General features: G+C 40.4%; 1 protein-coding gene across 5 annotated transcripts in view; it reads left to right on the top strand.

The window, feature by feature from the left end:
• Window positions 1–11500, top strand: part of PDLIM5 (PDZ and LIM domain 5) — a 131908-nt gene extending 120408 nt beyond the window's left edge. For all 5 annotated transcript variants that reach the window (XM_075421491.1, XM_075421490.1, XM_075421489.1 and 2 more), the window contains 4 exons: window positions 2476–2656; window positions 3642–3762; window positions 7644–7759; window positions 8387–11500. In XM_075421491.1, the coding sequence (XP_075277606.1) occupies window positions 2476–2656; window positions 3642–3762; window positions 7644–7759; window positions 8387–8476 (508 nt within the window). In that variant the 3' untranslated portion in view covers window positions 8477–11500. The remainder of the gene's footprint in view (window positions 1–2475; window positions 2657–3641; window positions 3763–7643; window positions 7760–8386) is intronic.
• Window positions 11501–15458: the final 3958 nt, after the last annotated feature.

Genomic DNA, 15458 nt, shown 5'->3' with positions numbered 1-15458 from the left:
AGTTAGCATCACCTTTAAAAATATGTTCTGGTTGACAGAGGCATGTGGGATTTTTTTGTTGGGGTTGTTTTTTTTGTTTGTTTTTAAATAGGGGAGGAAGGATGAAGCCATCTGCAGCCATCTTCCTAGCATTTCAGGCCCTACCTACTTCCCATCAAGTTGTGCGAGTGTGGGCATGCGGCCCCTGTACTCAAATCGGGGCCTTAAACTCCTTTTCAAATGAATATAGCACATAAATGCCTTTCATTACTGGAAGCTGTCGTTTCAATCACAAAAATATGCAGAGACCAGGAACACCTCCAAGTTCTGAATATCATGTTTTAATGTATTTTGCATGACAGGTGTTTATTTTTTTTTTCTTTCTTCTGCATTCTTTAGGGCAGCTTTCAAGTCGCTGGTGTCATTAAGCTGCAGCATCAGCTTGACATGTTTAAACTATGGCCTGATTAAAAGTAAAATTGTATTTAGAAAGCATTCTTCTGGACACATGTGCACAGGGAGCCAGCCTGCTAATGGAACACCTCGGAGACATTGTGCAGGGCACAGCCACAGCTGTCTGGGGACTTTGGGAAAGAAACTCCGTAGATGCACTCTCGGGCTGTTCCCCATCCGTCTGGGTTACTGCGCGCTCTCCTAAATGGCTAACCTCAACGTGTCAGAGCTGTAAACTCTGGAGAGCTAAACGCAGCAGATGTTGTGAAAATTCCTTCCCCTCCCGTCGCTAGTGCACTTGCTTTCCATTGCAGAGCTAGCCGAGCCTGTCATTTTGGTACAGATGGCCAGAAACTCAATCCTACCTGGAGCTGGGAGAGCCTCTTCGGTGTCAGCCCTGTGTTAATGAATCTGTTAAATTAGCCTGTGCTGACACAGCACACTGAGAGCACTTTGTTGTACATGAGGGCTTGTATTGTTTGATCAGTACATAACTGAAAGGGCATTGATGTAAAAAGGTGCTTGTAGAGCGGCAGGAGGGTATCGGGTTAGGTCAGTGTTTGCACTGCTCGGGCATCCGCTGGGAGCAGGGGCCGGAGAGCTGCGCTCGACCCCGGCTCCCTCCTTAAAGGGCTATGAGCTGCTCTCCAGGAGATGGTTTTCTCTCCTTTCTCTCCGATAATCAGGGGTGAACAGAAGAAACTCTTGCAGATTAAATACGTTCATCATCTCAGAAGGTGTGTGAGTTGTCCTAAATCTGTTCAAGTCCCTTATTTTTGACTTCTCATCACGTTGAAAATATGTAGCATCTCTGGAGAAAATGTAGAATAGAAATGAAAACAATTACCCTCTACTCTCAGTGAAGCTGCCTCCTGTCCTCTGCCCACTTGTATTCCCATCTTAGAGTCAGTACAACCCTGGAAACAAATGTTAAGGTTTTTTTCCTTCTCTGTTGCTTTCCTCATATGAGAATCTTATCTTACACAAAAATGTTCTTGTTACTTACTCAATTTCCAAAAAAATGTGTAGCAACAGCGTGCTGATATTAGCACCTTACACTTTTTTTTTGCAGTGAAGTATTAGATCAGAAATACTGGTATTGCAAAAATGGGAAATCTGGTGAGAGAGATGAATTTGAATTACAAAGTTCACCTAAAACCTGGAGGGTTGAGTGTTGGTGGGACCTTGGAGGCACCTCATTAAAGTAAATATGTTCATTAAAGAAATTAGCATGCGGAATATGTTTTCAAATGAATGGCATATGCCTGAGGTTTAGGAGTTACAAACTGAGAATTTTTTGTTGACTGAGACAAAATAAACCCGTCCATTTCTATTAACCTTTGTCGCACTAGCCAGAGAAGTGCTATTAAAAGCATTGTTATTTTGTGTTTGCGGATAACAGAGGAGGCTCTGTATTTGGAGAAAATGGTCCTATTTTAACTAGCTTCTGAAGAAAAAGGGGAAAAAAAAAAAAGACACCACACCACCCATCCCACCCAACCGAAAAATACACCAGCAACTGGGATGGGTGGTTATCCTATAAGAAACTTGTTGGATAAAGACAGCAATTGAATTTTTGTCTCACGAGAAACTGATATTGTTAGTTCTTAAAGGAGACAAGTCTACTTGAACATTTGTGGCCTCGATACAAATGCACGCTGAAGGAGAGCTGATCGTGTCACTGAGTGAAATATCCGTACGCAACAGATGAAAATAGCTGGGAACACGGGCAAGATCTTTCTTCTTGTCTTCCCTAGCAGCCACTTCAGCACTGTATCTAATGCAGTTCTAAATTACAATTTCTGAAATGCAGTGAAGCAAAGAGAATTAGTGTGTATTGTGGTCAGGTGTTTCTGGGAGATAGTTCAATGGGAATAGGTAGAGTCAACAGTTGATGCTTCCTTCAGGCCTGTAGGAGGAAGGAGGGATGGAGCAGAATATGGCTGTGAACAGCGTAGCAATGGCACAGAGGTGTCGGCGGTTAAGCCTGTGAACGGCTTTTGCAGGGGCATTTGCTGACAAAATCCTCTTCTTTCTAATCAGAGGACCCTTCTTGGTTGCTTTGGGGAAGTCGTGGCATCCAGAGGAGTTTAACTGTGCTCATTGCAAAACCTCTATGGCTTACATTGGATTTGTGGAAGAGAAAGGGGCTCTGTATTGCGAGGTCTGCTATGAGAAGTTCTTTGCCCCTGAGTGTTCGAAGTGCCAGAGGAAGATCCTTGGGGTAAGTGACCAGCAGCTGGCCCATTTTACAGCGGGAACAATAACCAGTGTTCATTGCTTCTCTGTATTGAAATTCTCTTTTTTTCTGGCCTAGTTTGCATTCCTCCAGACGTACTCTGACATACGTCTTCAGCTCCCATCACATACAGCATGTGTTTGTGGCTCTTCTAATGCTGAGTCTTTTCGGTCTCTTTGAGGAAAGGTGCTCTAGTCTCCTTGGCTCTTCCAAGTTCAGCTGCTGTTTTCATGAAGCTGTTCTGTAGCTGTAGTAATTACTAGATTTTCTTGAGCAAAATGCTTTTAATTGGCAGCTTTTTACAAAATGGGGGGGAGGGGGGAATAGTAATTCTCCTTAGCTAGCTGGGCACTGAGGAATATGCTGTTGGCTAGATGTGAAATACTGAAATATTCCCAGTGGTAATGTAGATAGAAAGACCCGTTATCCTACTCAGCACTAATATTGCTAATTTGAGCCTGCCAGCTGATCGTCCACTGCTTGACTGCAGACAGCAACGTGTCTGGACTCTTGTGTAACTGGGGTCACGCAGGGCTCTGGCAGCACAATTCTCAAGTCATATTTGGCACTATAGTGTCTTCAAAACAACACAGAGCAGTTGTAATTTTCTGGGTGATGTCTTCTGATTAACTATTTACAGACTTGAGAAGATGTCAGAGATGCTGCTTTTCTTATTTCAGGGTACTGTCTTGTGTGAGATCCTAATTAAAATGGAAAAGGTGAACAAATGAGTTGTTAAATCTGTCCAACTCTGTTGAACCTTCCAAAATATGAAAGGTTGCTTATGACAAATAAATAAAAGCATCTCATTAAGTTTAACATCAGCAGAAATTGCATGCACAACCCATTTTCAAAGTAGCAGTAGGAAACAAAGTGTTCTTGAAACAAATAAAGGGTGGAGGCATGGTCACCACAATCTAGTCATCACATCAAAATTATGTGTTAATAATGCTTTTTCTAATCCCCACAGGAAGTAATAAATGCTTTGAAACAAACTTGGCACGTTTCCTGCTTTGTGTGTGTGGCCTGTCATAACCCCATCCGCAACAATGTCTTCCACTTGGAAGACGGTGATCCCTACTGTGAGACGGGTAAGAAGCAACACAACTAAAGTTTATTGAGGGGAAGCAGAGCTTAATAAGGTTGGAAAAAATTAATAATTCTTTTTTTCTCAAGCTTCGCTTCAGAAGAAATGTCCCAGCAAATTCATGTAACTTTGATATGTCAATTCAAAGCGGCAACAAGTGCAGTAGATGCTTTGAGTTTGCAGCTGGAGAAGCTGGTGAGAATTTCTTCATCAGCTTCGGCAGGAGCAGGCTAGGCTTCTTGTTACTGGTTTTACTTGTTGTTCTTGTTAAACCCTCAGCTGTAGGTATCAGTGATACAGGAAAACTGTTAATTTTAGGATGACTTTCTGGTTGGCTTTAAAAAAATCTGGAGTTTATGTGAATCTGCGTATTTACTAAACAAGCAAATGCAGTGGAGTAACGTTTTACTCTGAATATTCTTATTCACAGCCAGGAGGGACTTCCAAGAGTAAGCCTGCTGCCCAGGAAGTTTTTTGCAGGGGTCAGGGATAACATCTGTTGAACATAAGCTTGAGATAAAAAAAGGCTGTCAGGGGTAAAATACAGTGATATGATTATAGTACTTGAAAGCCTGATGAGCAATATTATGTGAAAGATGCAGCTTGGAAGTTCAGAGGGATTCTGGTTTGGTTTTTGGCACTTCCAGCTAATCATATCTTTTTTTTATTAATATGAACAGTTTTTGTTTGTGTTGATTTCCTAGTTTTCTTTAAACTTCCCATATAGACTTCTGGGCTAGGAAAGAAATAGATAGTATTTGGACAACAATTCCACCAAACAGAATAGAAAAAAAATTGTATCAAAAGTGTCTGTTTTCACACTGCATGCTGTTTACATCCATGTTAGAACAGTCAGTAGACCTTTTCTGTGTTTTTCCTTCTACTGTGAGGAGCATTGTAGTTTCACTAGAGGTGGAAGTGGATTGACCAGGAAGAGATTTAGCATGAAATCCTAGTGACCTGTTTGGAGCTAAGATATCCTTCTGGGTTGATCCCACAGTTGTTCACAGTGGGTGCCATGGAGAGTCCTAGGTACTGAAAGGATGAGGAAAGCAGGCAAAATTTATCCAAAATTTCTCTGTCAGGGCAGCTTTAATGAGGTGTTGGCGGCTAGGAAAGGACGCGGTAGGTTATTGCTAACTCAGTGGCACAAGTAGGGTAATGTGTTGCTCCTACTGAATTCGTGGAGCAGCAGAGGAAATTGATATGCGAGCAGCATCCTCCAGTGTGACAGCACGGTGAAATTTCATCGTGAAGCAATCTGAAGCCCCTAATCTGGTTCAAAAATAGTATTGAAGGAATCGATAACTCCCCTTTGGGTGGAAAGCTCGTGACTGAGTTTGTTCTGCTAATATTGAATTCTTGTTCCTGCCACCAAATGATCCGTATGTTGTGCGGTGCATTGATTTGTGCTACTGTTACGTATGACTCCCGTGCACAAATCCTCACTTTTCTATACTGTGAGCGGAAAACACTGGGGTAAAATGTCAAGAATATTATACTGCTTGCGAAGTTTACTTCTGAGATAGAAAGTTGCCTAGCACAAGTTACTGTAGACACATTCTGTGAGGTGTTATTGGCAGTGATACATTGTAATGGCTCTGGCTCTCTTAACTGGATGTTAATTTGAGGTATATTCATTCTTCAAAGACTTTCAGGCCAGCTGGAGTTAAGAGTCTATGACTAATTTCAAAGAAAAAAAGGAGAAAATGTCATTGCCAAATTTCCTTCTTCCTAGTGCAAAGGAGGGTTCTAATTTTAAATCTGTATTTGAAATAATAACAGCATCATCTATTAGTATTAAGGGGATTTAATCTGCAAAACGTTCTGGTTTTGGATGTCATGCTAAAATTAAATTAAAAGTGCAGAAATCTACAACTTTGAACTTTAAGTGCAGAGTTAGTGACCTAGTTTTGAAAATGCTGTGTGCAGGAAGCATTGCTATTTGACTATGAGAAGTCTGCCTTGGAAGGGCTCTGTGGTATCGCAATTCAAGCATGCAAAAGCAAAAGAAAGCTGATGCCCTTCATTCTGCCTTATCTGTTGCCCTTTCTTCAGAAGAAAAGCAAATAAACTTATCAACACAAGCCACAGGCCAACTTACAAAAGGCTTTAACTACTGGCACCAGGAAAATATCAGTAATGGATTCTGTATGAACTTCAATGCAAAGAGCTGAAGCAGTATGGTTATGAGATTGTCCTTCAGGGGCTTTGGACAGAGGTGTTCTACCATTTGGCATTTTTATTGTCTGTCTTCTGCTTAAACACTTGCAAATTCATACCAGTAACGTGGGTTAATGAAGGTGATCAGTGAAGCTGTTTCTTGCCACTGGCAGCCATCGAGGCCTTTGCTTTCCTGGAGCGCTTGTGTTCCCTGTCCTGCTAAGATGCCTCCTGTGATGATGTTTTTTGAGGTCATCACATAAAGCACTGTCTTACTAAACCAAAACAGGGCTCTTCCCTCGTGCTTGACACATGATCAGCCTCTGTTGGCTCTCCTGCAGTAAGCACTAGAGCTTCAGCAGATCTGTATAATCTAGTAGAGAAATAAAATCTCCTTCTATCCTGCTTGCTGCTTCTTATAAAGCTCCTTGAAAACAACCCCTGACATCTCATTTCCTTCTCAGAGCCAGAGTGTTACCACTAAGGATGGAGTCCAAAGCTTGATTATGCTTGTCACTCTGTAGCTCATCTATGAGGATGTAATGTTGCATGGCATTATGTTTTTGGCATGGTATCATGTTGATCCCAAATTCTCTTGTGTTATAGCACTAATGCTGTTGCAGGGAAAAACAAAAAATCTCCTTCCTGGAATGGGGAGTTTGAGAGTTGAAATAAGTGGAAAAGACCAGACAACTTGGGGTGAAATTTAGGTCTGTACAGGTGGGCAGTGTTGGCTTGTAGGCCCTGAGATGGCTCTACACACAGAGAGGCAAATTTCACACACCAAGACCATGGGGACTGGGGGGGGGTGTCCGTGCCTTCCACCCAACTTTATACATGTACTTTATCCTGCTATTCTGCCCTTCACTCTCTTTTTCAAGCTCTGCAGTCGGTGGGGAATACGAGCAGCTTGGTGCCATTGGTTTTGGTCCCTGCTCTCTGAGACTGCTGGAGGAGCTTTTCTCTCCTGACGCCAGGGCAGTCTCCAGAGGCACCAAGTCAATCTGGTGCCTAAAAATGTGTGAATACCCTTCAGTGATACCAGTCACTAATAACCATCCTGACAACTCACTGATACTTTTTGTTAAATGCATTAAATATACTGGCTATAGCCTCTGGGTTGGTTTTGGTTTGGTTTTTGGCTTGTTTGTTTTGTTTTGAAAGAGCCATGCAATAAACTCCAGCGACTAGAAAGCTATTCTGACCTGATCCAAACTGCGAGACTCTGTTTAGGACAGAAGCCTCATGATTGCGTGGTTTTGTGTAGTGCGGTCTGGGGCAAATACTGTGCCAGAGTGTAGGCAGGGGTTTGTCACTCCCTGCAGAGGTCTGTCGTGTGAACAGCCAGAGTATGCTTTCAAGGCAGAGTGGGAGGGAGCGTAAGGAGCATGTAGAGCCCCCATGGATGCTCTGCAAGGAGTACCTTTCCACCCCCCCCCGACCTCCCCGAGCACACTATTGATCTTAAGGAAATGAAACACCAGGAAGATGGAACCATTGCTCACTTGAAAGGATAAGGAAGAGGATGAGAACTGAAGTAGTGAGGAAAGGAGGACATCCCGGCCTTTCGATGTAGGAGTTCTTTATCCAGTGTGCCAAGTATTGTAAAACTCGACAAGTGCAAACCCACTGCCGTTGAAAGAAAAGTGCAAAGGTTTCAAAGGGTCAGTCTTGCTTTTCTGTGTATGCTTCATCTTAAGATCTGTTTGTGGTTTTTTGCAGATTACTATGCCCTCTTCGGTACTATGTGCCATGGCTGTGAATTCCCCATTGAAGCTGGAGATAGGTTTCTTGAAGCCCTGGGCCACACTTGGCATGACACTTGCTTTGTATGCTCAGTAAGTAAAGCTAGTCTACATTTTAAACAAACCCATGGCAGCAGTGCTTGTGCTAACCTGACCGATGTGGGAGTCAACAGCTATAACCTCTTTCAATCCTCTGAGCCCAAACAAAAAGCACTTTCCCAGTTATTTGGAAGACGTGTTGCTATTGTGAGCCTTTGGCACCAGTCCAGAGGAGTTGGCCTGGATTGTAGCCATGTGTCCTAGCGCTTAACCCTTGATGTTTACTTTCTCAGAGCGAGCTTTGAAGGCCGTGCAGGAATGGGCTACGTTTCTAAAGTAGCAACAGTGCTTTAGACACAAAGACACTGTAGCCAAAGTATCACCTGCTAATATTGTGTGACCGAAAAAAGAAGCCCCAGTCCTAATGATTGGAGATTTTTTTAAATGCTGAACCTAACTCTGCTCCCAGTTAAGAACCTGTTGACTTAGAGAAAGGAAGTTTATGTTTACATCAACCATTACTATTACAGCAAAAAGAGTATCCCTAAGAAAAAGGTAATAATTCATATTCTTTGAACATATTTGTGCATAGAACAATGCCATGATTTGGCATTCTGAATAATGCATAGTGTAATTCATCTATCTGAATTGGGTGATCTTTTCTTTTTTATCCCATTTCAGGTGTGTAGTGACAGTTTGGAGGGTCAGACTTTCTTCTCCAAGAAGGACAAGCCACTGTGCAAGAAACATGCTCACTCTGTCAACATCTGATGCTTGGAGCTCATCTTCTGTAACAAATGTACTGAGAAGAAAGAAAAGTTAAAATGTCTGTGTTTAATAATTGGTGAAAATTATGTATATATGATTTTCTAGAATGGAAGAGAAATGTGGAAACTTGTGGAGGGGATTGTACGCTAATTTTTAGAGCATTTATCAGTTGGGGTTTTGCTTCATAAAAAGATAGGAATTGGGAATTGCACCCAAGCCAAACAATTACAGTGCCTTTACCTCTGCACTTGGCACGTCGCTGTGTTGATTTCATTATTTTATGATCACATTTATGTCTGCTTCATTACAAGAAGTGAAACGTCTATAAAAATAAATATCTGGTATTAGGAGTCTTGGTTTTGCTGCTGTTCAACATATAAAAGGAGATTGGCTTCAGCTCTTCAGATCACTTTTTTGCGCTGATGTTTTTTAAAGCGTGTGTTGAAGTATTGCAGCTAAACTCCATTAAAAGGAACTCAAAGCAAGGATTAGAGTATGTGGAATATATAGTTCAACAACTGATATTTTTATCTGATACTGGTATGCATGAAGCCTCCTGCACAATTACATGTACCCATGCCTTTGCAGTTAAATCTCTGATGGGTCTGGAAAGGACAGAGACTTCTACAAAGCAGTTAAGTGGGGCAGTGGCTATGCTGGTGAACAAGGATAGTTTAGAAGATGCCACTCAAAAGGAAACATAAATGGGATACTCCTCCTTAACTCGTGTACTACCAGAACACCAGCCAAAAAAAACCTGCTAGTGAAGGTGCATTTGACAGCATGGAAATGTCAGATCAGATCTTAAAAATAAGGGAGCAGGGAGTTACACTCTCAATGTTTGTAGTTCAGGTTTTAGGTAGTTTTAAGTGCCTTGGAAAAGGGAAGTTGCACTGAATCTGCAGGTAACGGCGTTTTATATCCAGAATGTGAGACTCTGGTGTTGAACGAGGGAAACTGCTGAAGTGCAGCCGAGGACATTGTTTTTCTCTCAGTACATTCTTTACCGTGTAGCTCATGAATATGTATATTGGTGGTGTGCCAGGCAGCGTACCGAAAACTTACTTTCTTGCTCAACTGTTATGATTTTTATTAGTTTGGGTTTTATTTCTCTTTGTTCCTCCAGATGTAGGGAATATATTGTTGAATAATATAATATTGAGTTAGGCAGCTCAGTATCTCTCAGTCCTTGCGAGGGAGCAGAGAGACACTGCTGTCATTATGCATTTACTACGAGCCAGGAGATGTACCTAATTAATTGTGAGGCTTGATATGAATTTCACCTCCATACAAAGAGTCAGCGCAAGACTTGTGCACCAGCTAAGTCCCACTCAACTTCAGATTAGGGCTTCAGTGGTACGGAGCAATTGTTGGCAGATAGGGAAGAGGTGGTAAACCTCTGCGCAAGGTGAATTTCGTCCCACAGAGTTGCACAACGGAGAAGGGGACCCTCTCCAGGTCAGATCGGATTCCTGAAGGAAACTGAATTTAGATGCAGTTTAATTCAACCGGGATGTCAGAGCTGAATGGTTAGTCTTTAGTACTCTTTCCAGTAGACATTAAAAGTAACCATTTACTGTTGTCGTTGGGGGTTTTTTATTTTCACTGATATAAAGGACAGGTTTGTCCATAAGACCATGGGGAAAAAGTCACAAAAAATTTCTGTGCTGAAATATGAAAAGATATTTGGCTTTCTTATTAATTCAGCGAGACAGGTTCACGTTGTGGGGCTGTTTCACTTTATTTCCTGAAGTTGTTTTTCTTCAATACTACCATGTTTCATTTTTTTAACTTCTGGTGGTACGGAAGAAGTGGCATAAAGCTGTTTAAAATGTTTACACTCTTGTAGATGTACCCTTTTGTGAGTTTGGCTGAAAATCAGAAGGATGGAAGCAGACTGGACAAGATATGGTAATATATGAGCCAGGTTGCTTTTGGAATGAAGTGGAATGTGGAGAAATGAGACCTAGAGACTAGGTTTCAGTGGAGCTATATTGCACATGTGTGAGGGAAGAGGATGGGAATGCACAGGATAAGGCATTCAGTAATTTCTGCAATTCAAACCTCGCTGTTTTAAAGTAGGATAGAAAGAGTTTGCCATTGTCCTTAAAATCAAATTGAATTTTGTTTAGTTTCATAATTTTAATTGGAATTATATTTCTTAATCCATATGATCTAGGGTTTGAAATTTTGCAGTCGTTAATGAATTTGAGGACAAAGGCCTGAGAGGCTCCAACAGTACTGCTTCATTTAGCTGCTTTGCCTTTTAATTTCTGCTTTTATCTATTTGTTTAAAATTTAAAAGGAAGCATAGAGTCACTGATACTTAGTGAATATTTAATGGCTCTACCAAATTATATAAATCAACTAAAAGGAACATAATTTTTATCGTTATTTTAAGAAGTGGGATTTGAGTAGAGCACTTTATAATAATGCCATATATCTCACTAAATATTTATTACCTTTTTTTGTTAAGGACTATTTCATACCGGTATCTTTGCATTTTGTTTTATTTGTAAGCTTGCATATTTACCTCTAGAATCTTTTGGTGTGTGAGTGTGTGTATGTGTTTATATATACCTCTCTATACATGCACACATATACGTGTACATTGAGAGAAATACATATATATGCACATATACATAAGTATATTTGACTGCAGACTTGACATAGCAAAAGTCAGCACCGTTCCATCATCAGTTGGAAATTTTGTGAGATTCTCTACTATTTTTCGTACAACACATGTATAGCATTCATGTTTTGAGGGAATGTTAGAAGTTGGGAGAGACATGCTAGTAACCTAACTACTGTAGTTTTTTGCATGCATTTTCAGTCAGTAATTATTTTTCTTCCAAAACTGCCTGTAAGAGAATCAGGTTTAACTGTGTTTGAAGGTAGAAGGTCTTTATAAGTGAATAATAGAAACATGATGACAGTTTCAGTGTATTGTAACTAAAGAATTTAGAAGTATGTGTAAATATAAATGCTTAATATAACAATGCAATAAACTTAAAAGCAAAAGTTGAATTGTGGTTCAGCATGTGTTGGTCTGTTCAGTTGTGTACCTGTTTCTTCATGGAACTACTTGCATCATCTAGCCATGTGGGTGACTTTGCAAATGAGAGTAAGAGGGGGAACCACAACGATTCACCAATTACTTGCTTTAATTTCCTTTTTTTTCATTATTTTATGGTAAACAACCAGATGTTGAGTCCTGGTGATTTCCTTGCTTGTGTTTAATAGTCTTTGGCATCAAATTTTGGCTGTTCACATTTGCAAATTTAATTATAACTAAAAATCAAAACAAACAAACCCAATACGAAACCCCAAACTCTGTATCTGTCCTCAGCTGGTTTGTGGTGGTTGGATGTTTTCTTTTTCTGAATCATAGTCAGTAAAAGAAAGTCGTGATTGTACACATGAATAGATATCATTTGAGTTGCTTGTTCTTCAGTTTTTTGGGGGGTAGAATGGAGTGTTGCTTTACAGAAAAAAGACCTGGGAGGTCCTGGTGGCTACCAAGTTGACCATGAGCCAGCGATGTCCCCTTTGTGACAAGGAAGACCACCAGTCTCCTGAAGTCCATTAGGCGGAGCGTTGCCAGCAGATTGAGGGAGGTAATCTGTCTTCTCTGCTCAGCCTTGGTGGGACACAAGGAGGGAGTAAAGAAGATGGAGCCAGCCTCGGCTCGGTTGGACATAGTGACAGGACAACTGTGAGTATGGTCAAACACTGCCATAGGTTGCCCAGAGAGAGTGCAAAGTCTCTGTCCTTGGAGATACTCAGAACCAGACTGGACACAGCCCTTGGACTAGACAAGGTCCCTTCATCTCCAAAGGTCCCTTCCAACCTCGGTGAGTCTGTGATTCGCCCTCTTTTCTCAAGATGGAATGAAAGATGGAACTACGGCATTGAACGCTGTAGAATATGTAGCAATGTAAAACTCAGTATTGGCCAATTACTATTTATTTGCTATCTTTGCTTCTTTCTACCACCCATCTAGAATACTTTGCAATGCTTGTTTAGAAGAGTTTAATATTTTTCCTAAGTTGAGACTGTTCAAGAAAATACTGCCTGCTCGGGCAAGCATTATCTGATGCTGTGCTTAGCCTTGGCACGCAGCAGGCTCCGCTTTCACCGCGGGATACTTAACCGTCTGCTATAACATGGCCAATTACTTCATGATAATACCGGCCTGGTAAGACTCTCCTTAGCTGAGTGTCTCTTAACTAGGCAAATGCACTGTTGTTTTCTACCTTTATTTACACAAGTAAAGGAAAACACTGCACACAGCTCTATAAAATTTAGAGGCAGCTTTACAGAACACTTGCCTCCCCTTCAGTGTTTAGGCTATGAACGAGACAAACGCAAGTCTATTTGCAAACAGTATATTAAACTCCAGAAGCCAAACTTTTAAAGGAATCAAGTCTGCATTTGACGTTTTAATGGCAAAGGTTTGGTTTCTATCAATCACAATGTCATGTAACATTAAAATGCACCGACAAAAAAAAAAAGAGATCTGTCATTCATTCATTAAGACACTGTAATCCAGTGTAAGATTTATAGGCTTAAAACTCAACAGTGTGTTTTCACAATAAATCCACTTTCACTGCTCAGCACAGAACAAATCTCTCTGTCACTCAAAATGTTTGCTGGTCAAAATGCTCTGTATGAGATCTTCAAAGGGTTTCTCACAAAATTGCATATAAATCCTTTTACCAGCAAAGGCTTAATTTAGTTTCAAGTTTTACTTTCTTGGGACATTGGTTAATATCTCGTGCTCAGACAAGATCTTGGTTATATCAGAAACACATAGGGTCTAATTTATGATTAGCAGTCTGGTGTTAATTAGGGGGAATTACCAGAAATAGTTTGCTCGATGGAAATTTATTATGGGATCACACTTTACTGATGGCAAAATAGGAGTCACTGAAAGAGTGCAGCTCCTTCTCATAACCAACTAATTAATAAGGTGCCAAAATTCCTCTGAGAAGGGTTTGGTCCTAACTATGGGAACCTCACGGAGCAAATGGTTCCTATGCAGTATTTAAAATTTAAAAGAGGAAAAGAGAGAGGAGAAAAAGCTGCCCAGCAGAAGTCTCAAAAGTGGTATGGCTTTTTCTTGAATTTATGAAAGAAAATATTTAGCTGTGTTTCCAAGCTCATTAAAAAATTGCTTTTCCCAGACAGAAAAACAACAGCTAGTTTATAATCTCGTTTGGTATGCTCAAACTTGGTTTTCAGTTTTAGGTGCACATACTGCACACTGCAGCTTGTAATTTTATGAATTCTGCTTATAATGAGCTTTTATATTGCTCTTGATTGCTTTGCCTAAAGGTCTTTTTCATTATCATTTGCCATGAAAGTTGCGGTTGGCTTAGATAGGAAACTTGTGTTGATGACTGAAAAATAGGGCAACATATTCACATCTCGAATAAGCCCAAACCTAGTGCATGTATGGCAGTTTGGGGATAGAAAACAGTCGGTTGTTAAGGGTCTCACAAAAGTTTTACTTGTGTCAGAATGGCATGTTATAATAAGATGGAGTGCAAGCAAAAATGTCTCCAAAGAAATTTTAAGTCACAATGCTAAAATTCACACATGGCTGATTGGGAAAAATATTTCCTATAAGAGTTTTTTCAAAAATATTTAAGATGGTAAGGTACGCAAGTTGTAATAAAGCGCTTTTGTATTTGCACTAGAAAAACCTTTTAAAAATATCCAACATTTTGGGTATGTTTTAAAAGGTTTCTCCTGTAGTGTGAAACTAAGGATTGTGTATTGTGCTCTGAGTAACATTCACGCTTTCTGTAGGATCACAGTTACTTCCTTTTCAGTACTCGTGCCTTCGCTTCGCTTTTTCTTACTGCTGGGCAGTGCTGTTGTTTGTTTGAAAGTATTTCAGCACCAGATAATCCTGTCAGGTGTGTCCCTTATTTCTCTTTGTGATGCACCAGTGAAATGTCAAATGTTCCTTTGGTAAGTGTAAACTTGCATTCAATTTTGGCACACTTTCCGAAGTGTCAAGTTTTCCCACCCAAAAGTTTCCACTGGAAAAATAAGATACTAGACCAAAGTGGTAATTATATCCCACATAAACTCTTTCTTTCCCTTGAAATCCACCAAGCAAAAGGGAAACACATGAATACCAGTGTAGGGCCAAAGTCATTGATAAGCAGATACAGCCTCACTGATGTCAAATTATTCCCCTCCAAGTGAAAAATGACTGGTATCAAAGCTGCATTAATTTTATGTTTACATTTGCCCAATGAGTGAGATCAGAATTAAACAAGGATCTGGGTCCTTGGTTTTTGCAGGATATCCATGATGTGTCACAAATGTACTTGAAGGAATGTTCTAGTTTGGTAGATGGCCAAACAGTGGAGTAGCAACGCTACCCAGAGACAGAAACATCACTACAAGATGTTAACATTGCTTCCTAACGTGTTTCCTTTCTCAAAGCTCAGATGTTCAGTGTCTCTGGACGAACTATAACAGGTTAGATAAGAAAGTGAGAATCTTTCTGTGATACTAATCTTCCTACTCTAGCACCTTGCTGATTCAATGAAATTTAGTTGACTTGTTATACGCTTCCACTCAAATAGAACAGATTTTTTTTTGTACTCATCCTGTGCTTGGAGCAGTATTCTCTGAGAATAAAAAGGATGGTAAATTCATAAATAATTTGGCTCTGCATGAAAGATAAACTAACCGTTGGTATTTGTGCTAAGTTGAGGTACTCTCTGCAGGTTTTTTTTACCCACATCAGAGTTCTTCAGCTTTTCTTGCCAGTTAGGTTGTCTTAGCAGCATTTCTTCAAATTATGTAAACCCTTCAAAGTGTCCTTTAAGGGTGGACTGAGAATTAGTCAGACCTCTCAAAATACTGGAGTATATATATTTTTTAAATTCAATTCCATTATTGAAAGTGTTGATCTTGACATGTAAAGCAGTCAGTCACCCTCTCTTGCTGTGTGCAAAGAACA

This window comes from Opisthocomus hoazin, chromosome 5 (genome assembly GCF_030867145.1).
Source record: "Opisthocomus hoazin isolate bOpiHoa1 chromosome 5, bOpiHoa1.hap1, whole genome shotgun sequence".
In the NCBI taxonomy this organism is placed as follows: Eukaryota; Metazoa; Chordata; class Aves; order Opisthocomiformes; family Opisthocomidae; genus Opisthocomus; species Opisthocomus hoazin.
This window is presented reverse-complemented; position numbering and strand designations above follow the sequence as displayed.